The 20,546-nt window shown below is 38.5% G+C and overlaps 1 protein-coding gene across 17 annotated transcripts in view; it reads right to left on the reverse strand.

The window, feature by feature from the left end:
• Nucleotides 1–20,546, reverse strand: part of ATE1 (arginyltransferase 1) — a 168,867-nt gene that overhangs the window by 56,363 nt on the left and 91,958 nt on the right. The window contains exon 12 of one of the 17 annotated variants that reach the window (XM_070780971.1): nt 1–19,897. The exons of the other annotated variants lie outside the window; for them this stretch is intronic. Within the exon in view, the coding sequence (XP_070637072.1) occupies nt 19,886–19,897 (12 nt within the window). The 3' untranslated portion in view covers nt 1–19,885. The remainder of the gene's footprint in view (nt 19,898–20,546) is intronic. 17 annotated transcript variants of the gene reach the window in all.

A 20,546-nucleotide genomic window follows, 5' to 3' on the forward strand; every position in this document is an offset into this window, starting at 1 on the left:
GAAATCAGTAGTGAATATTCATTGCAAGGACTGATCCTGAAGCTGAAACTCCAATACTTTGGCCACCTGATGCAAAGAACTGACTCATTTGAAAAGACCCTGATGCTGGGCAAGATTGAAGGCAGGAGGAGAAGGGGACAGAGGATGAGATGGTTGCATGGCATCACAGACTCAATGGACACAAGTTTGAGTAAACTCCAGGAGTTGGTGATGGACAGGGAAGTCTGGCGTGCTGCAGTCCATGGGGTCACAGAGAGTCAGACACAACTGAGTGACTGAAGTGAACTGAACTGGAAAAGTCCCTGAAGCTGGGAAAGATCGAATGCAGAACGAGAAAAGGGCATCAGAGGATAAGATGGCTGGACGGCATCACCAATGCAATGAACATGAACTTGGGCAAACTCTGGGAGATGGTGAAGGACACAGAGGCCTGCCTGGCGTGCTGCAGTCCCTGGGGTTGCAAAGAGTTGGACACAACTAGACGACTGAACCACATGGCCGATGAACAATGTTGTGACGGTTTCAGGTGGACCGCAAAGGGACTCAGCTATACATATCCATGTATCCATTCTCCACCAAGCTCCCCTCCCATAAAGGCTGCCATGTAACATTAAGCAGAGTTCCCTGCACTGTACAGAAGGTCCTGGCTGGCTATCCATTTTAAATATAGCAGTTTAAAATGGAGTATTTGTTTGCATTCCCATCCTCCCTACTGGAGGCAGAATATAGACTAAACCCAGGACACAGCCGAAGCAGCCCTACGTGACGCAGCCCTCATTACCTTCCTGGCCTGTCTTCTACCTCCTCCTCCACCACTCTGCCCTGGCCACACGGGGTTCTCTGCTGGTCCTGGAACACTTCAGGCTTGCTCCCACCTCAGGGTGTCTCACTGACTGTCCTCTTTTCTGGTCCTACGGGTATTCCTATGGCTAATTCCGTCACCCACTTTAAGGTTTTGCTCAGCTGTCATCTTCTCAGTGAAGCTCAACTATCCCCTTCTCCTGTTTTTCTTCCCTAGGACTTGCAACATTCTTGTTCACTTTCTTCACTGTATCTACAGGAAACTCCCGGCTAGAATGACGCATCAGGGGTTTCAGTCCGATTTGTTCACAGATGCATCCCCAAACCTGCTGCAAGTGACGGCAGGATGAACTACGAGCCTAGTACATACTGCCCGGCCCTTCCCTCTCCCTTTCTCTAAACACAGCAAGTGTTTTTTTAACACGCTTTCATACCTTTAATGTGGCACACACAAATCAATCAGTATTTGCTGAATTTGCATTTACGATGCACCTCCACCACACTGTCACTGTTTATGACTAGTTCTCAACCTTTGGGAAAATACTAAAAGTGTAAAAACATAAAATAGAAAAAAGTACAAGAACATTACCATGACAGGGTATGTAAGAACTGTGTGCGTGCTAAGTCACTTCAGTTGTGTCTGACTCCTTGCAATCTCATGGACTATAGCCTACCAGGCTCCTCTGTCCATGGGGATTCTCCAGGCAAGAATACTGGAGTGGGTTGCCATGCCCTCCTCCAGGGGATCTTCCTGATCCAGGGATCGAACTTGTGTCTCTTATGTCTCCTGCACTGGCAGGCAGGTTCTTTATCACTAGCGCCGCCTGGGAAGCCCTTGCCTTACTCAAGAAGGTTAGAAACTACTAGTTCAAGTCAATTTGGTTTTTTTTTCCCCCTCTCAAAATATTTTTACTTATTTCACTGGCATACACTCTCCTTTAAAGAAACGTACAGCTTTTCATATTAAGCTTCATATTAAGAAAAAGAGGGGGAAGCATGACTTGCTTGGGGAGAGGCCTCTTCCTCTGCTCAGAGCTGAGCTGCGTCACTTTGGTTGGTAAGGACAGTAACAGTAATAACGAGTCCTTCCTGTGTTTCTTAGGAACACAGCCCTCATCATGGTACTGCATACCAAGAGTTAAATCTTATAATGACTTAAAAAGTAATGGACATAATTTCTATCACACAGAGAAAACCTAAGATCATTAAATGGGCGTGATGAACTCAGAGCCAGACCCTTGATTCTCATTCTCTTCCTATACCTAATTTAAAAATATTCAACACATCTTTAAAGTATTTTCAAAATAACTTCAAAAAAATCTTAAAAATCCCAGGAGTCCAATACACACAGGGACTCTGCTCAGCATGGAGGATGGTGAGATGAAATGAGCCCAGTGAGGCACCACTGTCTGCTGGGGAAAAGGAGGCAGCTGTGCCCCAATGCCTTTCACAACGAGTGGTGAACGTAGGGTGGAGGGCACAAAGACGCTATGGAAGCACCAAGACGCAGCCAGAGAAGCCCAGCACAGGCCACACCTCTGAGAAGAGCACCAAGGACTACAAGCAACACGTGCTTAGAGCACAAAGGTAAAACCAGCAGCTTTCTCTCGAGACTCCTCCGAAGGGGTCTCCTCTGCAGAGTCTTAAGATCTGAGTAGCACCATGTTTGGAAAGAAAAATCAAGACACCACAGCCAAGTGTGGGCAGACCTAAGACCTACATAGACCATGTCTGCCCTCAAGTTCCCAAACACATGTCTGTTGAAACTTCACCAAATGGAAAATGAAATTAGAAAGAACTATTTCAGCTCTACAGACAGTATGCAGTCCTGTGTCTATGGGTTGGGAAGCTTCAAAAATAAATGCACATTTTGCTTTACATTCAAAATGTTAACATCAGGTTAGTCATAAAGAATAACTCCATCTTCTCTCTGAACAAATGCCAATTTCCATAAATTCACATTTATTACCAGTAGGCATCTTTCTTTTTAATACAGAATGTGTTCAAAGCAACTTTCAAGTTCATGAATGGATCTTACTGTAACCTGGTATTATCCTGAGAAATATTATGAAACACATGGTTTTCAAGTTACATTCTGGTTTCTTTTATCTCATCCTATCTAGATTCGTATAGAAATACTTCTTACAACTGAATGCACAACTGATCAAAAATAAAAGAAAAACATTATTTACATTATAAGTGGAAAATTCCCTGTAACAATCCTGAAAAAAAGCAATGAAATTACTAAATACACCTTTTAAAACAAATTCACAATGTTAGCAGGTCCACTTCTTGATTACAATGAATCCAGAAGTACATGATTTTAATTTCTAAAGGGCTTTAATCTCTTTCAAAAATCTTTTTTTTTTACAGGGGTATTTTAAAAGGATATATGTGAACCCCAATGCATTCAGGACTACATATGACATGTAAAAATTTTCTTTGAATATTACATGTGTCTTTGTATGAGTTTAAAAAACATGCAAATGAGAAGTTATTTATTTCATTAAAGTTAAAGGATTTGAGACTGTTATTTTTCGTAGAAAAAAATCAGAATAGTAAAGAAATACTTTCATATGACATTCACCCAAGTTAGCATTCTTGCCTTTTAACTGGAAACATCTGGGGATGGGCCTGGCTGATTGCAATAAAATTGAAGTTACCAATTCACACCCTGCCATTTTGAGGGTATTTTGTTTTTACAGTTTTCAAATTAAAACCAAACCAACTTTCCTTTGAACTCTGGTCCTGAAGCAAAGATCTTTATGAGATTTCAGTCTCAAGAATACTTATAAATATTTTGAAAAATAGGGAGGATTTTGAGTACTTGAGGATAAACCAGCAGAGTTTGTTTTAAAAGTTCAAGTTAAATTAAAATGTAAGAACACTAGAAAGACATTATTATTTAAATACACACATACACATTCACCCACAGTGACCACCAGTAGCACTGGGGAAAAAAAAGAGAGTTTAACTAGACATTTAAGTCTTTTATCAGGTAACGTTGTTATCAGTATCCCATTTTTCTACAATAAACCTACTGATTTTACTAAAACCAACTGCTTAAAGAGAGGCTCTAATACTACATAAACAAAAATAGTTCAAAATAATCCATCAGAGTGGGCTGTGCCTCCAAAGAAAGCGGGTAAGAACAGGGCTTATTAAATCCAGTCTTTTCCCTGAAAGACAACACCAATGGAATCCCATCCACAAAGTACTACAGCAGACCCCTTGCTCCCTGATTTCATTACATAAACAGAGATTGACTTTATCAGTCCCCAAGAGAGTGCTTGAGAAGTAACTCGAGCTGCTCTGTTTTCAGAAACTGTGTTTGGATTGTGCCACGCTCAGTTGGCGAGGTGAACTGAGCCCAGTGAAGACAAAGGGCCTAAACATCTGAATCCATTTGTGTTCCCCAAATTCTGAAAGCCAACAGATGTACTCCATGTGCTGCTGGGCTAAGCTTTGAAAATTTAAAAATACATATTTTTTCCACTGACAAACAGAAAGTGATGGTATTCTGTGTTTCTTTAATTAAAATCCAAGGGTTCGCAAAGGCTCCAAGACTTACTTTAAATCTTCCTTAAGACTGGGCTATTTATTTAACTATTAGCAAATAATAGGGCATAAAGAGTCTAATTCAGTTTTAATCACAATCTTTGCTTTTATTTTGGAAACCCTGGGTTAATCTTTTTTCTTTTAGAAAATACAAAGAAAGCTTGTGAAGAAAAGATTCAGGGAGTCAACTTACAGCCCAAATTTAATTTCAACCCGAAGGGTCATAAGTTGAAAAGCATGAGGGGAAAAAAAAAAGAAATATAATGAAAGATGAAGACAAAGACAATAATGTAAGAAAAAAAGAAAAAGTAAAACCCAAAACTTCTTTAATATGTTATAAAATGAAATATTCATATAAATGTTCATATATGTATATGTACGTGTAAACTAAATTTGGCCTTCACCATATTGGTCAGAACAATCAGTTCAGGGGTTTGCCTTTTTAGGCTGCTGCTTACAAAACAGCCCTTGGAATCACTGGTTCTGCACCATCAGAGGTAAAGTAATCCTCACCTGCATGACAGTGAGAAAGGTTGATTTCAAGCTCTGCCTCCTGAAACTGTCCTCCTAATGACACCAGGGAGAAATGATTGTGTACATTCTCTATTTTTAAAACCCTTTACTGGCTCTCCAAATCTACAGGGAAGTAGGATGACCCTTTTAAAGCAAGCAAACAAACAAAAAATTCATAGACCTTTATAAGATAACATAATTTTAGTTTCACTTGATGAGAAATTATACAAAATAAAAATCCATTACAAATTCATTCATGCTTTTAAATGAGTTTGGATTTTACTAATCACAACAGAACCTACATACGTTTGTAGAAAATTAGCACCATACTCACGTTTATTAATCTGTACCCACACTGTGCATATGGATTCACAGACTTCTTGTGAAAGCACTCTGGTTTACAGACATCAGGGATCTTGCGTGTACAGTACAAAGCCTGCTGTCAGCCTACTCTCTCACCCCGCATACTTGTACTGGGGGACTCCCATCTAGGCACAGGCTGTTTTGCCTGGTGTGACTTCCCATCTGGTCTACATGCCTACTGCACGTTTGAGGCCAAACCTAAACGCTGCCTACTGCTTCTTTACCAAGCTTTCCTTGGCCTTTGCTTGACCTCACCACCAACTGAGCTCTCATTCCTACAGTCAGCAGGTAATTAAGAAATGCCATCCACACCAGGCTGCATGATTAGGTCGTGGGCACGCCACAGCACACAGTAACATTGCCAGTTCAACAGTAACATTTTAGTTCTCAGGGACCATTGAGTCTAGAAGGGGAGAGGACTTTAAGGAAATAATCATAGGGAAACATCATTAAAGAGTATGGCAAATACTGTGAAGAAAAAGCAACCTGAAATAGCACAAGAGGAAATCTTATTTAGATTAGGAGGGTCAGGGTTGGGGTCTTTTGGGTTTCTAGAGAAATCCACCCTACAACTCCATACGATCTCCTTGAGCTGTCTGCTCACATGCTGTGCTTCTCACACTTTGGACCACCACTCCTCTACCTCTCACAATCTCAACTTGGGAGTTGCCCAACAGCCCGAAGTACATCATTTCTTTGCATGCCTTGTGCCTTGGCAGAATTCCCTCAATGGACTGAGTTCTCAAAGAATACTTATTGAATATTTACTGAATTAAATTAAACTGTGTCAAATTATATTTCTTAAAAATAGAGAATCAGACCATTTGAAAATCAGAAGAGCCTTAGTCAATATACTCCTTAGTCAAAATCCAGTTTCATTATCATATTTAAAATGTGTGGTAATTCTAGCAACTTAAGGGTAATTACTGGTAAAGCCAAGATTAGAAACTCAAACTCTTTTATGTTAAAATTCCCAAGCTAAAACCAGATATAAGTATAAATACCTCAAATGTGTCAGCAACATCCTATATACCCCTTTATGAAAATTTGCCTAATTATTTCAGATCCGGACCTTTTAAAACACCTTTTATTGGCTTTTATTCCCCTGATATTCTTTTTTAAATTGATATACCGAGTCGACCAAATGCTCAAAAACAGTTTACAGCAAATCCACAGCTTTAATAAAGTCAGTAAGCTGTGTCTGATTGATCATGTCTCTAACTGGCGCTATTATTTTTTGCCAGTAAACATTTTTCAATGCCTAAAACCCTTAATCGTAAAAGTCTGTTTAATTACACCCCTGAGGGAAATAAGAAGTTAGCTATAACCTTATATTTATCCCAGGGGTGTGATCTTTGGTAATCATTCCTTTTTTTCTGCCTGATGGAAAATTCATCACAAATGACTTAAATGCTTCAAGTTAAGGATAACCTTTTCCCTCTCAACTGTGTAGCAGTAGGAGTCCTGGTAGAATTTACATCCTACCCCTTGAATGTCATCAGTATCCTGTGTGTCTCTGTAAGAAAGGGCTTGGCAGAAGGTTAGTAGAACAGTTTTGTGCAGGGCCTACACTTCAGCATGACAAAAAGATATCTAACACATTACTTCCTTTCTAAATGATCAGTTATGCAATTATGAAGGACACATCAGTTTAAATTTAAACACAGTTATTTACAGGGTGAGCAAATCAAGTCCACTCACAGAATTTTAGATAAATTATTGAGAAAAATTTACTGTCTTACAAACACCAAATCATCCTGGATGACAACTTGAGAAACCTCACTTCTTCATTCCGTCTAAGACGTCCACCTTAAAATACCATTATTGATCCAAGCCCAATTAATGTTGTTAGAATAGAATTTTGAATTACAAAGATCCTTAGGAGCATAGTAACATCAATGTCTTTGTAAATGTCATAGTTTTATCTATTTTCAGCCCATTACAAAACCACACATGCACCAAACACAAAAAATCTTTATGACATAAGGATTTTTAATATATTTATGCATGGTTTTAAAGTGTTACTTCGGACTTAATTTTTAAATGTTGTTGCTCAGTTGCTCAGTCGTGTCCCACTCTTTGTGACCGCATGCACTGTAGCACGCCAGGCTTCCCTGTCCATCACCATCTCCCCGAGCTTGCTCAAACTCTTGTCCATTGAATTGGTGATGCCATCCAACCATCTCATCCTCTGTCATCCCCTTTTCCTCCTGCCTTCAATCTTTCCCAGCATCAGGGTCGTTCCCAATGAGTCAGCTCTTGGCATCAGGTTGCCAAAATACTGGCGTTTCAGCATCAGCCCTTCCAATGAATATTCAGAGTTGATTTCCTTTAGGGTTGACTGGTTTGATCTCCTTGCAGTCCAAGGGACTCTCAAAAGTCTTCTCCAACACCACAGCTTGAATGCATCAATTTTTCAGCCTCAGCCTTTTTTTAAACATATGTATTTTAAAAACTTAAATATACAAAAGGAAGTTTTCAACAGCTACACCATTAAAATAAAGTTCTTCTATAACAGTACTGTCTTTGACCTACACAAAAAGTATATTATCTTAAAATTTTAAGCAAGCAATTACTACCTTTCCACCCAATACGAGTTTGGATAAGTTAAAACATCATAATTACCTTGTCAGCTTACTACATCACAACTCTCTAGAAATAATATAAGTAAGATTGAAGTTGAAATACACAACTTTCTAGTGTAGGAAAGTATAATTTTGAAAAGTTACTATTATGCAGAGCCTGAAACTATGGTGTCTCTATGGTTTTGAGCCTAAAAGTGTGGAGCACTGAGTATGTATGGAAGCTACTGGTCTACAAGCTATCTACAGGCTTCTGGTGATGTAGCAGCTAAGTGCTACAATGTGGTACGTAGCACAAACTCCAGCAACTTGACTCTTCGGTATCTTTACGAGCTCATAGGTCTAAAGATATTTAATGCGTTTCAGTTCACTACAGTTATCCTTTTTGATGCTCAAACTGTTCATATTTTGGCCAGTGGGAGTCAATTTAACTTGGTTCCAGAATTTCCAACACAACTGTAATAGTTTATGACAGTTTCCATCCTTGCTAACTTCATTTTATCTTCATGTAGACTGTTTATTAAAGGAACTTTAACTATCCTCAATCTTCACTATGTGTTTCTGAGCAATGGATTTGGAAATCTATCATTACATAAATTAAGCCTTCATCCAGTTACCCAACTTTAGTCTTGGGAAATAGTACAATCTATGAGAATCTGAGTCTCCTTCTTGTAACAACAGCATGAAGAATTTACCAGATGACTACAAAGGATCACACAAGACAGAATGAAATGTAAGCTTTCCAAAGCACTTTAAGCAAATATCTAGCCTTAACTGAAGGGTGTATAAAAATATCAAAAAACCAGAATTAATCAAATGTATTGGGAGCAATAAAGAAAATTCATATTTTCAGATAGAATTCAAATAAAGAACTAAATAAATGTTCAATTTTTTTCTTTCAATAAGCCGAAGTCACCTATTTTTAGTAAAAAGTATGTCTCTAATTAAATAAATAACTTTAATATTATTAAGGAGTGGTGATTATGCCCATTTTGCAGATAAAAGACACTGAGGCTTAGAAAGTCTGTACATATAATACGGCATGAAACCAAGATTTAAACTCAGCTTTTCCATCTTCGGGAGCTTGATCTTAACTCTGCTTTCTTCTGATGAAATGGTAATGTTTAAATTCAGTAAGAAAATATATTTGTAGTCCAACTTTCAACAACATTTCATTAAAGGAATGCATACATAATTAAATTTTAAATATCTGCAGACAATTGGGGTTATGAAACATGTTTTTACAGTCCTAATGTTCAGATGAAACTGTGAAAAAGAAAAAATTCTACCACAGGGTAAAAGGTTGGGGGAACAATTATTCACAGTCTCAAAGGATGACCCCACAGATTACTTACTAATTACAAAGGGAAAAACACCAGCTCTACAGTGGAGCAACCTGGTAGAGTCCACCTGAACCATCACCCATAATGGAACAAACTGACTTCAGGGGACTCTGGACGTGATATCCTGAGACTGCCCAGCATCACCTGGGTACTATTCTGACCAAAAATGCCTGACAAACTATACTCATTTAAACTTTAAATAATTTTTAAATTGTCCTAAATTTAAAAAAAAAGAAAGGAAAAGTAAAGGTAATCAAACCATCACCATTATGTTTAGTCTGTAAACCACTATGAAGTAAGTCATGGTTTATTACCTCCTAGAGTTATATATGTTTCAATTTATGTAGATAAAAATTCATTTTAAAATTGGTATCCCAAGTCAGTAGGTGTATTCTAGAGACACAGGGCCATTTAATCACTGAACTTCACACAGCGAGTTGTTCTGATAGTTGGGTTTCCTCATTGGAGAAGAATGGCTCTAATGTGCTGTATGATGAAGATGATGATGGTGATGCCACCTTAGAGGAACAGAGGCTGTTTCTGCAGGGAGTGAGCTGAAGGTTAATGGCATCTGCAGAGTAGAAGTCAGCAAACTACAGCGATGGGCCGGATCTGGTCTGCTGCTTTTCCACAACCAGCCCACGATCTAAGAACGGTTTTCACATTTTTTAATGGTTTCAAATAAATCAAAAGAAGAGTAATAGCTTATGACATGTGAAAATTATATGACATTTAAATCTCAGAGTCCATAACTAAAGTTTCACTGGAGCCCAGCCATGCCCATCTGTTGAAATATCTTCCACGGCTGCTTTCACTACGACGGCAGACCACATGGCCTGTAAACCTACAAGATTTACAGCTTAGTCCTGTACAGAATGACTGCCAGGGAGAGAAATTTCAATTTCCAGTAGACAATAAGGATCATGGGTGTGTTTACCTTGTGATTTCCATAGGGGCTCCACACTTTGGTTCATTTTTCAATATGTATAATATGCTACTGAGGCATAAAAACGTTTCTTTCAAAAAAAAAAAGTCCTATTATTATGAATTGAAGGATGTTAAGAAAGATGTAAGACATTTATGTTTCAAAAACTGAACATGTAGAACATTGGTTTTTGAAAAGCCATCATCAGAACCAGAGTTTGATTTGTGACAAAGAGTCCAGATTATGGCTGGCCAGAGATGGAACCTACAGGGATGAACCTGAGCAAGTCATTCAGAGAAGGTTCCAGAGAACTAAAAAGAGCAAGGAGGCAGGTAACCGTAGAACCTGCCTTCAGTAACAGACACCAACATAGATTAAGGTTCAAGAGCAAAATTCCAGGGTCTAGGAGGACTGAAAGAGTGAGGCAAATTTAATAAGGCTTTGATGTAAGACTTGAGTGGCAACTATGGAGAGGTAAGCACAAAACCACACTAAGTGACTCTCAAATTCTAATACACCAAGACTGAAGGCTTGTATGTAGCTATATAGCAATATTTATTTGTTAGATCTACTTAGTCACAACTTGAGTATCTTCCAGCAAAGATATATTTATACAGATAAAAAAGTCTATAAATATTATAGAATCAGATCAGATCAGTCGCTCAGTCGTGTCCGACTCTTTGCGACCCCATGAATCGCAGCACGCCAGGCCTCCCTGTCCATCACCAACTCCTGGAGTTCACTCAGACTCACGTCCATCGAGTCAGTGATGCCATCCAGCCATCTCATCCTCTGTCGTCCCCTTCTCCTCCTGCCCCCAATCCCTCCCAGCATCAGTCTTTTCTAATGAGTCAACTCTTCGCATGAGGTGGCCAAAGTACTGGAGTTTCAGCTTCAGCATCATTCCTTCCAAAGAAATCCCAGGGCTGATCTCCTTCAGAATGGACTGGTTGGATCTCCTTGCAGTCCAAGGGACTCTCAAGAGTCTTCTCCAACACCACAGTTCAAAAGCATCAATTCTTTGGCGCTCAGCCTTCTTCACAGTCCAACTCTCACATCCATACATGACCACAGGAAAAACCACAGCCTTGACTAGACGAACCTTTGTTGGCAAAGTAATGTCTCTGCTTTTGAATATGCTATCTAGGTTGGTCATAACTTTCCTTCCAAGGAGTAAGCGTCTTTTAATTTCATGGCTGCAGTCACCATCTGTAGTGATTTTGGAGCCCCCAAAAATAAAGTCTGACGCTGTTTCCACTGTTTGCCCATCTATTTCCCATGAAGTGGTGGGACCGGATGCCATGATCTTCGTTTTCTGAATGTTGAGTTTTCTGAATATTATAGAATACTTTATAGCAAAAGGGATCTTATCCAAAGTGAACAGGATTAGTAGTGGTGCATCAATTAAAAATGCCCATTACAGTATATATGTGTACAAACATACATACCTTTAACAGCTAAAATAAGTAACTGTACATTCATTAGCCATTCTCAGATTTAGGACCAAGCCTCTTCTCTGAGGATGCATCACTGGGACTTTCGGTTACTAGTCTTTAAAGTGCACTGAGCACCTATTCTTAGGAAAGTGCAGAATCTTTCCAGATTATTACGGGCTTTTTTTTTTTTTTTTTTTTAACCCTAAGTGCTTTTATTTATCTCATCCACAACAAATGCAGCAGCAATTTTTTATGACTCAGCTTTGAGTCTATCTACATCATTCAAATTAAGCTTAATGCAAATAACTAAAGCATCTTTCACCAGTTTACTTTGAAATAAACTGTATTATTACCATAACTAGTAAAATAGGCATAAAAAACTGACAAAAACAGATATGCATGCATATATTCATGCATATATTAAATTGAAGCTTACCAGCCATAAGCATTCAGACTGCCATGGCACTGGATGAGTTTTATGGAAGGAATGGAAGGGCATCAACAGATAAACTGAACACAAATGGAACAGATTCAAGGCACTGCACAGAGAGGCACAAAAGATAGTCCCAGCAATTAAACCTGGATACAGTGCTGACCCACCACAGCACAGTTCCAGGATTCTTCTGCTTTGGGAGCTGAAGGTGAAAGTTGAAAAGGTTTATCTACAGAAAGATTAGGTGACCCTACTTAGGTGTTAAAAGAAAAAAGTGGAATAAAGTCAGGACAGAGCCACTGTTGCACTGTATATGGCCTAAAAAAATAAAGCTAAAGAAGGGGGAAAAACAAAAAAGAACAAAAATGGCAAAACACAACTATCTATCTTTATATTGTTTGAGGTATCCCTCATTTTTTCCTGTTAAACTGTCCTCTTAAGAGAAATAAAATTACAAAGAGAACTTTTATTTCCCTTATCACAAAGGGGACTGACATCACCGAGTTATTCCACTTTCCTTATAATCCTCTTGAGAACTCACAAACTAAGGCTGGGAAGTACTAAAAGAACAGAAGCAACCTTTTAGTACTTCAGCTTAAAATTAAAACCGCCACCAGAGAACAGTACTGCTGACTCCTAAAAGGCAGGATACATCTATCAGTACCTAAATAAATCCAAAACACTGTACAAACAGAAATAAACTTATATTTCATCAGTTTATAAGAACTAAAGGCAGTCAAGAGAGTTGTTAGTGTAACATTTTAGGCGATAAAGAAAAAAGGAAAATCAACTGGGTTATTTTTCCTAAAACAAGATGTTTCCTGTTATATTCCTGCATGTGTTTCCTGGTCTAATTTTCAGTAGCTTCTAGTATATGATGTCCCTCTACTCATCCTTCCCTAACGGCTCAGACAGTATAGAATCTGCCTGCAATGCAGGAGACCCAGGTTCAATCCCCGGGCTGGGAAGATCCCCTGGAGAAGGGAATGGCTACCCACTCCAGTATTCTTGCCTGGAGAATTCCATGGACAGAGGATTCTGGTGGGATACAGTCCATGGGGTCGCAAAGAGTTGGGTGGCAAAGAGTCGGGTGGCAAAGAGTCGGACACAACTGAGCAACTTTCACTTCATTTCATGTCACTTCACTACTCTTCCTGGAAGAAAATGTCCCAAACGAAGAGACACACGAAATGGGTGAATTCCTTATGTACAGCATGAATGGTCAAAAGAACAAATTTTGTGACAATGTCTCAAAAAGAAATATACAAAAAGATGCTGAGTTATTTATAACAAAGAATTAAAAGAACTTAACATACAGTAAGAGCTCGAAAAATTATGGCACATTATTAGAACATTTAAAGCCACTTAAAATCCAAGGGATATGAAACACTTAAGAACAATAGGAAAATACTCATGAACAAGTATAAGAAGGTAGAAAAGAGTACTGCATACATCATAACAACTGTGAGGAAGAAAGAAATGCATGTATATTTACAAAATACAGCAAAATGTCAACAGTGATTAGTCCTGGGTGACAGAGTTGTAGGCAATTTTTATTTTTAATATTCCCCTTATTTATTTCCTCTTCTACAAGAACTATGATTTTAAAAATGGAAAAAAAAAAAAAAAAGGAATAGAATAGGGAAAGGGCAGAACAGAAAGAAGAAAATAGTCATCTCAAAGCAAGGTAATTCTGCAACTGCACAAATTATTCCACCCAATCAATTCTAATAATCCTCACACCACAAGTGATACAAATCCAAACAGCTCTGGAGGCTTCAGTTGCCTTTCAGAAATGTTTATACCTTTTACTTGTAAAGACTCAGCATGTCTGATCTTTAAGCAAGTCTACAGTATTAAATAAAACACAATAGCTCCTCCACGCCTTGGAGCTGGTAACCTAGAATATCATTTTCCCTTTCAAGTGGGAAACAGAAAACACATATACCCACACACACAGAAGGTACCTCTGACTCAGTGTCAAGACACATACCCCAAAAGTAACAACCAAGTGTGCACACACACATTTATAATGTCAACAACATCATTATCCATTGTAAGATACACATCCAGGTTTTTCTAAGGTGAAAAAGAGAAAAGAAAATGCATGTTTTAGAATAGATGAAATCTGTACTTTAACGGCCTATGAGACCAGGAGCGCTTTTAAAACCTACATGAAAGTCTTCACACTGGAAACATCCTCCAAGAGAAGCAATACAACACAGCTTTAGCCTCAATCTAGCTGAAGGCAAATCCTCTAACAGTAACTAGTTGTAGGTTAGTTACAGTCTTATCCATAAATGGGGAAAAAAATAACACCCATGTCTAGAATTGTATTATCTGAGCTAATAATTACAGAACACTTATTTATAAAATGTACCTGGCATAAATAAGCAAAGTAAAGAATCACACAGCATAACCAATTTACTTTGAAACAGCTTTAAAAAATGTGTGTACATGTATAAACACACACACGTATCTATGTATGTACAAGGGTGTAGGGGAGACAAGGAGGTAAATGTGAGTGAAGGGTATATACTTTCTCTTTGCATCATTCTTATTCTTACAACTTTTCTGAAAGCTCAAAAATATTTCCCCAAAATGGTTAAATAAATAAAAAGAAAGTCTACCACTGGACCAATAACTATAATACAATAACAGAACTGAGCCCTCTGCTTTTAACGTCTCACTTAGAATACTAATTGAGGGCCTCAGGCCATGTCTGGAAATGGCAGGGTTTCCAAAGCAGAGCCCTGGGTTAACAAAACTATCACTCCCCATGCTCAGAACACAAGTAGAACTGTTTGCCAGACTCTCATCTAAGATTCACTCACCAATCCTACTAAGCTGACTCCAACAAAGAATTTAGCAAAGCCTCCGGGAATTAGTTTATTAGGTTTAATCTGAACGAAAGCAATAAGAATACTTATCTCTCTAGATTCTTCTAAGATTCAGTATCCAAAAGTAAGAGAATATTTTTACCATTTTCATGATGTTTTCCTTACGAGCCAGGAGCAATGCAACTACAAGGTGCTCTACTGGAATATGAGACCTTAAACATGGACAGGACAGAAATTTCCCCTCTAGGAGCCTTACTCTAAATTCTTACTAGGATAGGTGACTAAAGTCTGTAACTCCATGATAAAACCAGAGGCACACAAACAAACAGTCCTAGGGCACTCTGATTTTTCCTCGGTTCATCGAAAACTGATGGAAAGAGAATTAAAAAGTAAACAAACAAAAAAATCCCCCAAAAACCATAAATGATAACAAGAGGGAAGAAACAAACTTTTTAAAGTTGCCTTTTTTTAAACAGGGACCATTTTTAAAGTCTTTACTGAACTTGTTATAAGATTGCCTCTGTTGTTTATGTTCTACTTTTTTAGCCACAAGGCATGTGGGATCTTAGCTCCCATCAGGGACTGAACCCACACCCCCTACTTTTGAAGGCGAAGTCTTACCCATTGAACTGCCAGGGAAGTTGCAGAAATGGATCTTATTAAAAAAAAAAAATTCTTATTTTCCTAAGTCTGCTTCTGAGTATTTATCATTTCTGACCCATCAAGGTGGCCGAGTAGCACTCAAAACTTTCCTCACCTTGAAATTCAAAGAAACACAGCTAGTTAGTTTAAATGAGTTATACATTTCTGATTTTTACTGCTTGAACTATTTGTCCTGTAATAGAATTATTAATGAAAAGAATTAAAAGCTTTATTGGGGAATTAGTGAAAAAAGAAAACACACATTTTCTGTCTGATACCCCTTCCCTTCAATCCTTTATCATAATTTGGTTTGAAAAACAAGTTCAAAACTTTGTCTAGCCAAATACGTGATAAAAAGCAGCAAAACTCTGTAAAAATTAAACACATGTTAAACTTGGGTAGTTCCAAGTTACAAAAGCAACTATTACATTTCCTAGGAAAAACTATAAACTCATTATCACCACCATCTTGGTCTCGGTTTTCATAGATTTAGGCCAAAGACCTGAGATGACCCTCTCTGTGTCTCTAAGGTATGAAAGCCATGTATCTCTTTCTTGACCACAAAGACGTCTGCCATCACTGTTTCTCAGAATTCTCAGGGAAGAAAATTCTCAACCCCAGCAATCTGTTTCAATACGTTAAAACTTCAGATAAGATAATATTCTCTTCCATCTGTTCACATTAATTTTTGAGTCAATGTTTTCTGTGTAGCATTTATCTCACTAAATAACAACATCAAGCCCAGACACAAACATGGTTAATCAACCACTCTTTGAACCCTCCATCACATCCCTAAGGACAAGGTCTTGGAAACAGAAGATAAAATGTTTCACTGGCTGGAAAGAGTAAAAACTCCTTATGGAATTTTATTGAGTGTTGTTTATACAGAATACTTGAGCAGCTCTTTCTCCCCTTATTCTCCATCTCAACCTTGGATGAGTGAGTGGTTCACTTACATGAACATGCCTACAAAGGTACTGCTCATTATTAACAATGGGGATACCTAGGGAACTGGCACAACTGTTGCCTTTTCTAACACATCCATGCTGTTGACAGACAAGCTTATTCGTTTGGTTCTTTAGGTTAAAGAAACAAAGGAATTCACTCAAGTGATCCACTAAGTGGCTAGTACTAATGGTAGAGGGGAACAGAGCATTTTAGGGAGTAACATAAGAGAATGAAGGCAGAAATGTTACCCACCTAGGGTCAGGCTCCAGAGAATTCCAGGCTATCCAGGGAGAGAAGGAAACCTAGGCTAGATGAAGGCCTTGTGGATAACAGATTGTAATTCAAGATCTGGCAAGTAGGTCTAACAAGAGGCCATCCACATGCCTTCAGCAGCAGGAGACCCCAATCTGTGTTTTCATCTGCCATTCTCTGTCTCAGCTTCTATTCTCCCCACCACCTCTCTCTTCTCTCATCTTGCTATCTTTTGATTCACAAGCCCCTTTGAAAACCAGATGAAAGAAATCCATGAACTCTATTCTCAAGATAAATGTGCATGTGTAAAAGGTCTGCCTATAATTCAAACTTTACAGACCTGTGCTTACAAAGCCCTAATCTAACTCTGAGCCTTTGTTACTGTTCTCTATGTTACTATTCTCTGTGTCTACTCCCACTAACTACTGATCCTTCCTACTGTCTTAATTCAAACTTCCTTAAAAGAGTAGATCTGAATGGTTTAGTCATCCACTATTCAGCAGGCAAAGCTTTAATATTACAAAATACATCATCTTACATAATATTACTGCTACTTTACCCTAGAGTGACCACCTTTGGGTTAGGCACTCATGCTTAACCCACTGGAGTGGAAATGGCTACCCACTCCAGTAATCTTGCCTGGAGCATCCCCATGGAAAGGAGCCTGGTGGGCTACAGTCCATGGGATCGCCAAGAGTCAGACACGACTGAATGACTAAGCACCCATGCTTAGTTCAATTAACAGAGTTACATGGAGCTAAGCATTGTAACCTAAACTCAAAGACTCCATTTCCTTGGGCAGACACTATAGGAACAGGAATTTCCATCAGAAGAGAGGTATGGGCATGGCAGACATTTGAGTGCAGTGGATTTCTCTGCATAGGACAAACATAATAGAAAAATGGGGGGCAAAGGTATGTCTACAGGCAGACGGTGAAGAAACAGGAGAAGAGGGAACCCCTGAAGACCAAGCAAAGAAAGGTGGATCTAAGAGAACTGTGGGAGAGACCATGGATTTCCTAGCAAAACAGTTCTCACAACATAAACCATCCTCAAACAATTCCAAGACAGTGGGGTGACTGCTGGGAAGGTCCTCCAGCAGTGGACACCGGGCTTCCTCTGCCTCTCACCGTTGTCACTGTCACCTCACTGCTGTCTGTCTGAGATAATTACACTCCTCAAGGCTGCTTCCCTTTAGCTACTGCCACTTATTTAGACTAGAAGGCTTCTGAAAGAAAAGGGTCAAGTGTAAAAATCTTACAGTTGCCTTATTTTCTTCAGAAGGAAGATATGAGACCCAGGAGAAGATGTATAAATCTAAGAAGGAAAGAAGACCTGAGCCGTGCTAGGGAGTCCTGGAGGCACGGGGGAAGGAAGGCTGAGGACTGGTTTTATTCCCACATCAACACCAAGGCAGCATACTAGGCAAGAAAAACAACAAACACTTCTGTGCATGTGCCTCTCTGTAACAGCTTAGTTCCAACCACACCAGGGTGCAGTCCAGGAGCAAGGGATGCGCCAAACAGCCCTATGCCACTAAAGCTGAAAAGGACTGTAAGTGCCCATCCGAAAACGTATAAGCCAACACTGTGCTCTTTGTACTAAAAAAGATAAACTGAATTTAGCTGCCAGGGACAGCAATTCACTTGGCTATTATGAAGATGCCAAGTTTCTCTCTTTTTCTACAAAGAAAGAAAAACAAAACAATTTATAAACACTTAAGACAGACCTTACCACACACATCAGAACTAAAACAGCAAAGTGATGCATTTTGGAAATTTTAACCTTACTTGTTTCTGTTGCTCCTTGTAAGAGACCTCAAGATTTGCTAGAGATAAATCGCATTGTACAGAAACATTAAATTACCTTTAAGCTGACATAAAGGCCACACATAAGCCCCCAAAGAAAATTTAAGACAGTCCTGGGGTCATCAATAAGCTTATGGCTGCACAGGGTCATGAATTAGACACGAGAAACTTCTCTCTGGTGTGTCATACAGGATAGTTTATTTCAAGACTGTTATGGTGAACCCAAAATTAATCTTTCTGGCAGTTCCTTTTTGACAGCAGTAGTCAAATTACCTGCGGTAACTCAGCAACTGTAAAGCCCTACAGACTTCAATGCCAAGTAGGTAACCCCTGAAAACAGAATTTCTCAAGCCTTAGCACTACTGATATTTTGAGCAGAGAATTCTTTTTTGCTGGAGACTGTACATTGTAGAATGTTTAGAGGCATCCTAGCCTTACAATACACAGTCCACATCAAAAAAGAATTCTCTGGCTCAAAATACCAGTAGCATACATACCTCTCCCCCACTGGCTCAATTGGGACAATCAAAGTTTTCAGAAATGAGATGAGGTGGGGACAGGGGCACAAACCGCCCCTGATAGAGAACCACTATTTTAGGATAAGCGGAAATAGGAACTCAGTCAAAGCTAGGTCATGAAACAAATTAATGTTAATTAAAATAGTATTTAGGTTATATACTTACATAACTATCAAAATCTATAATTATACTTCCTAGAAAAAATTCTTTATACTGTGTTCTGTTATTTGAAGGATTTTACAAATTATTAACTTTATTCAAGTAGATAAATCTCTAAATCAATTTAAAAATAAACTTTTAATTCAAATATAAACCACATATTATACAGCACTATCACTGCAGAATTACAGATGTTTTAAATTATTTGCAATGCTTTGTCAATTTAAAGAAAAAAGCAAATTCAAGAGTACCTTCACTGATCACCTGAAAATTAAAACAAAGTAACTTTCTCATTATTCTAAAAGTAAACATTTTAATAAAATTACATTTCACTAACCTTGCCAAAGTTATAAAAAGATCTATTCTGTAGAAATCCCAAATGGGGCCACTTTATTTGGCGTAGATATGTACTTTCCCTCTAACCTGTAATCAAATTATTCAATATTCTTTTATCTCCATCCAGCCATTTAAAGATACACTGAACATTTACTATTAATCAGGGGTTGCTGCTACAGTAAGTAATAAATGAGCTCAAACTCTATCTTTCAAGAAGCTTAGAGCCAAAAGAGACAAGAAAACAAGCAGTTGTAACACAGTTGTAACACAGAAAGTTAGATGGCATCATCGACTCAATGGACATGTGTCTGAGCAAACTCTGGATAAAGCGAAGGCCACGGAAGCATGGAGGGCTGCAGTCCACGGGGTCACAGAGCTGGACACAACTGAGTGCACGTCAGGTATCAACACGCAGTGCACGTCAGGTATCAACACGCAAGCTGCAATGAAAACACACACTTGTATGTAGGAGAGTCGGGCAGCATTTCAGAGTGGAAACAAACCTAAGATGACTCTTGCAAAGTGAAAAGAAGAGGAGGATGTAACAGTTTTAATACATGGGGGAGGAAAAGGTCTTTTTAGAGCATGTTACTGAAGCCAGAAACCATAGAGAAAAAGGATTATTAAATCAGGCTATATAAAAATTTAAAACTTTTGTATGATCACACATACATATACACATATACATACCATAAACAATAATAAAGGCAAATGATAAAATGGAATGTGACTGCCAAATGATGTTTGGTATTACAACTATTAACAAAGAGCTTTTCATTGTGTTTTAATCATTCGAACTGAATTTGCATACAATGTATCATCCTGTTTCAAGAGATTCTCCACAGCTTTTATTTTCAAAAGTTATTTGGAAGAAATGTACAAGTGGAAGTGATTTATCTGCACATCATTCGTACTTAAGTCAAGTATTCCCTGTAGGACCGACCAATATAATTCTAAGTAAGGATTTTGGTTATTTAATGGAATCAATGCTAAGTGTGAAAAGGTAAAGCTAGGATACTTTACCGTAACACAAATATAGTGATGGAAATAACTGACATGTTTATTAAACTAGTATGTGCTGGACAGTAC

This window comes from Bos indicus, chromosome 26 (assembly GCF_029378745.1).
Source record: "Bos indicus isolate NIAB-ARS_2022 breed Sahiwal x Tharparkar chromosome 26, NIAB-ARS_B.indTharparkar_mat_pri_1.0, whole genome shotgun sequence".
NCBI classification, from domain to species: Eukaryota; Metazoa; Chordata; class Mammalia; order Artiodactyla; family Bovidae; genus Bos; species Bos indicus.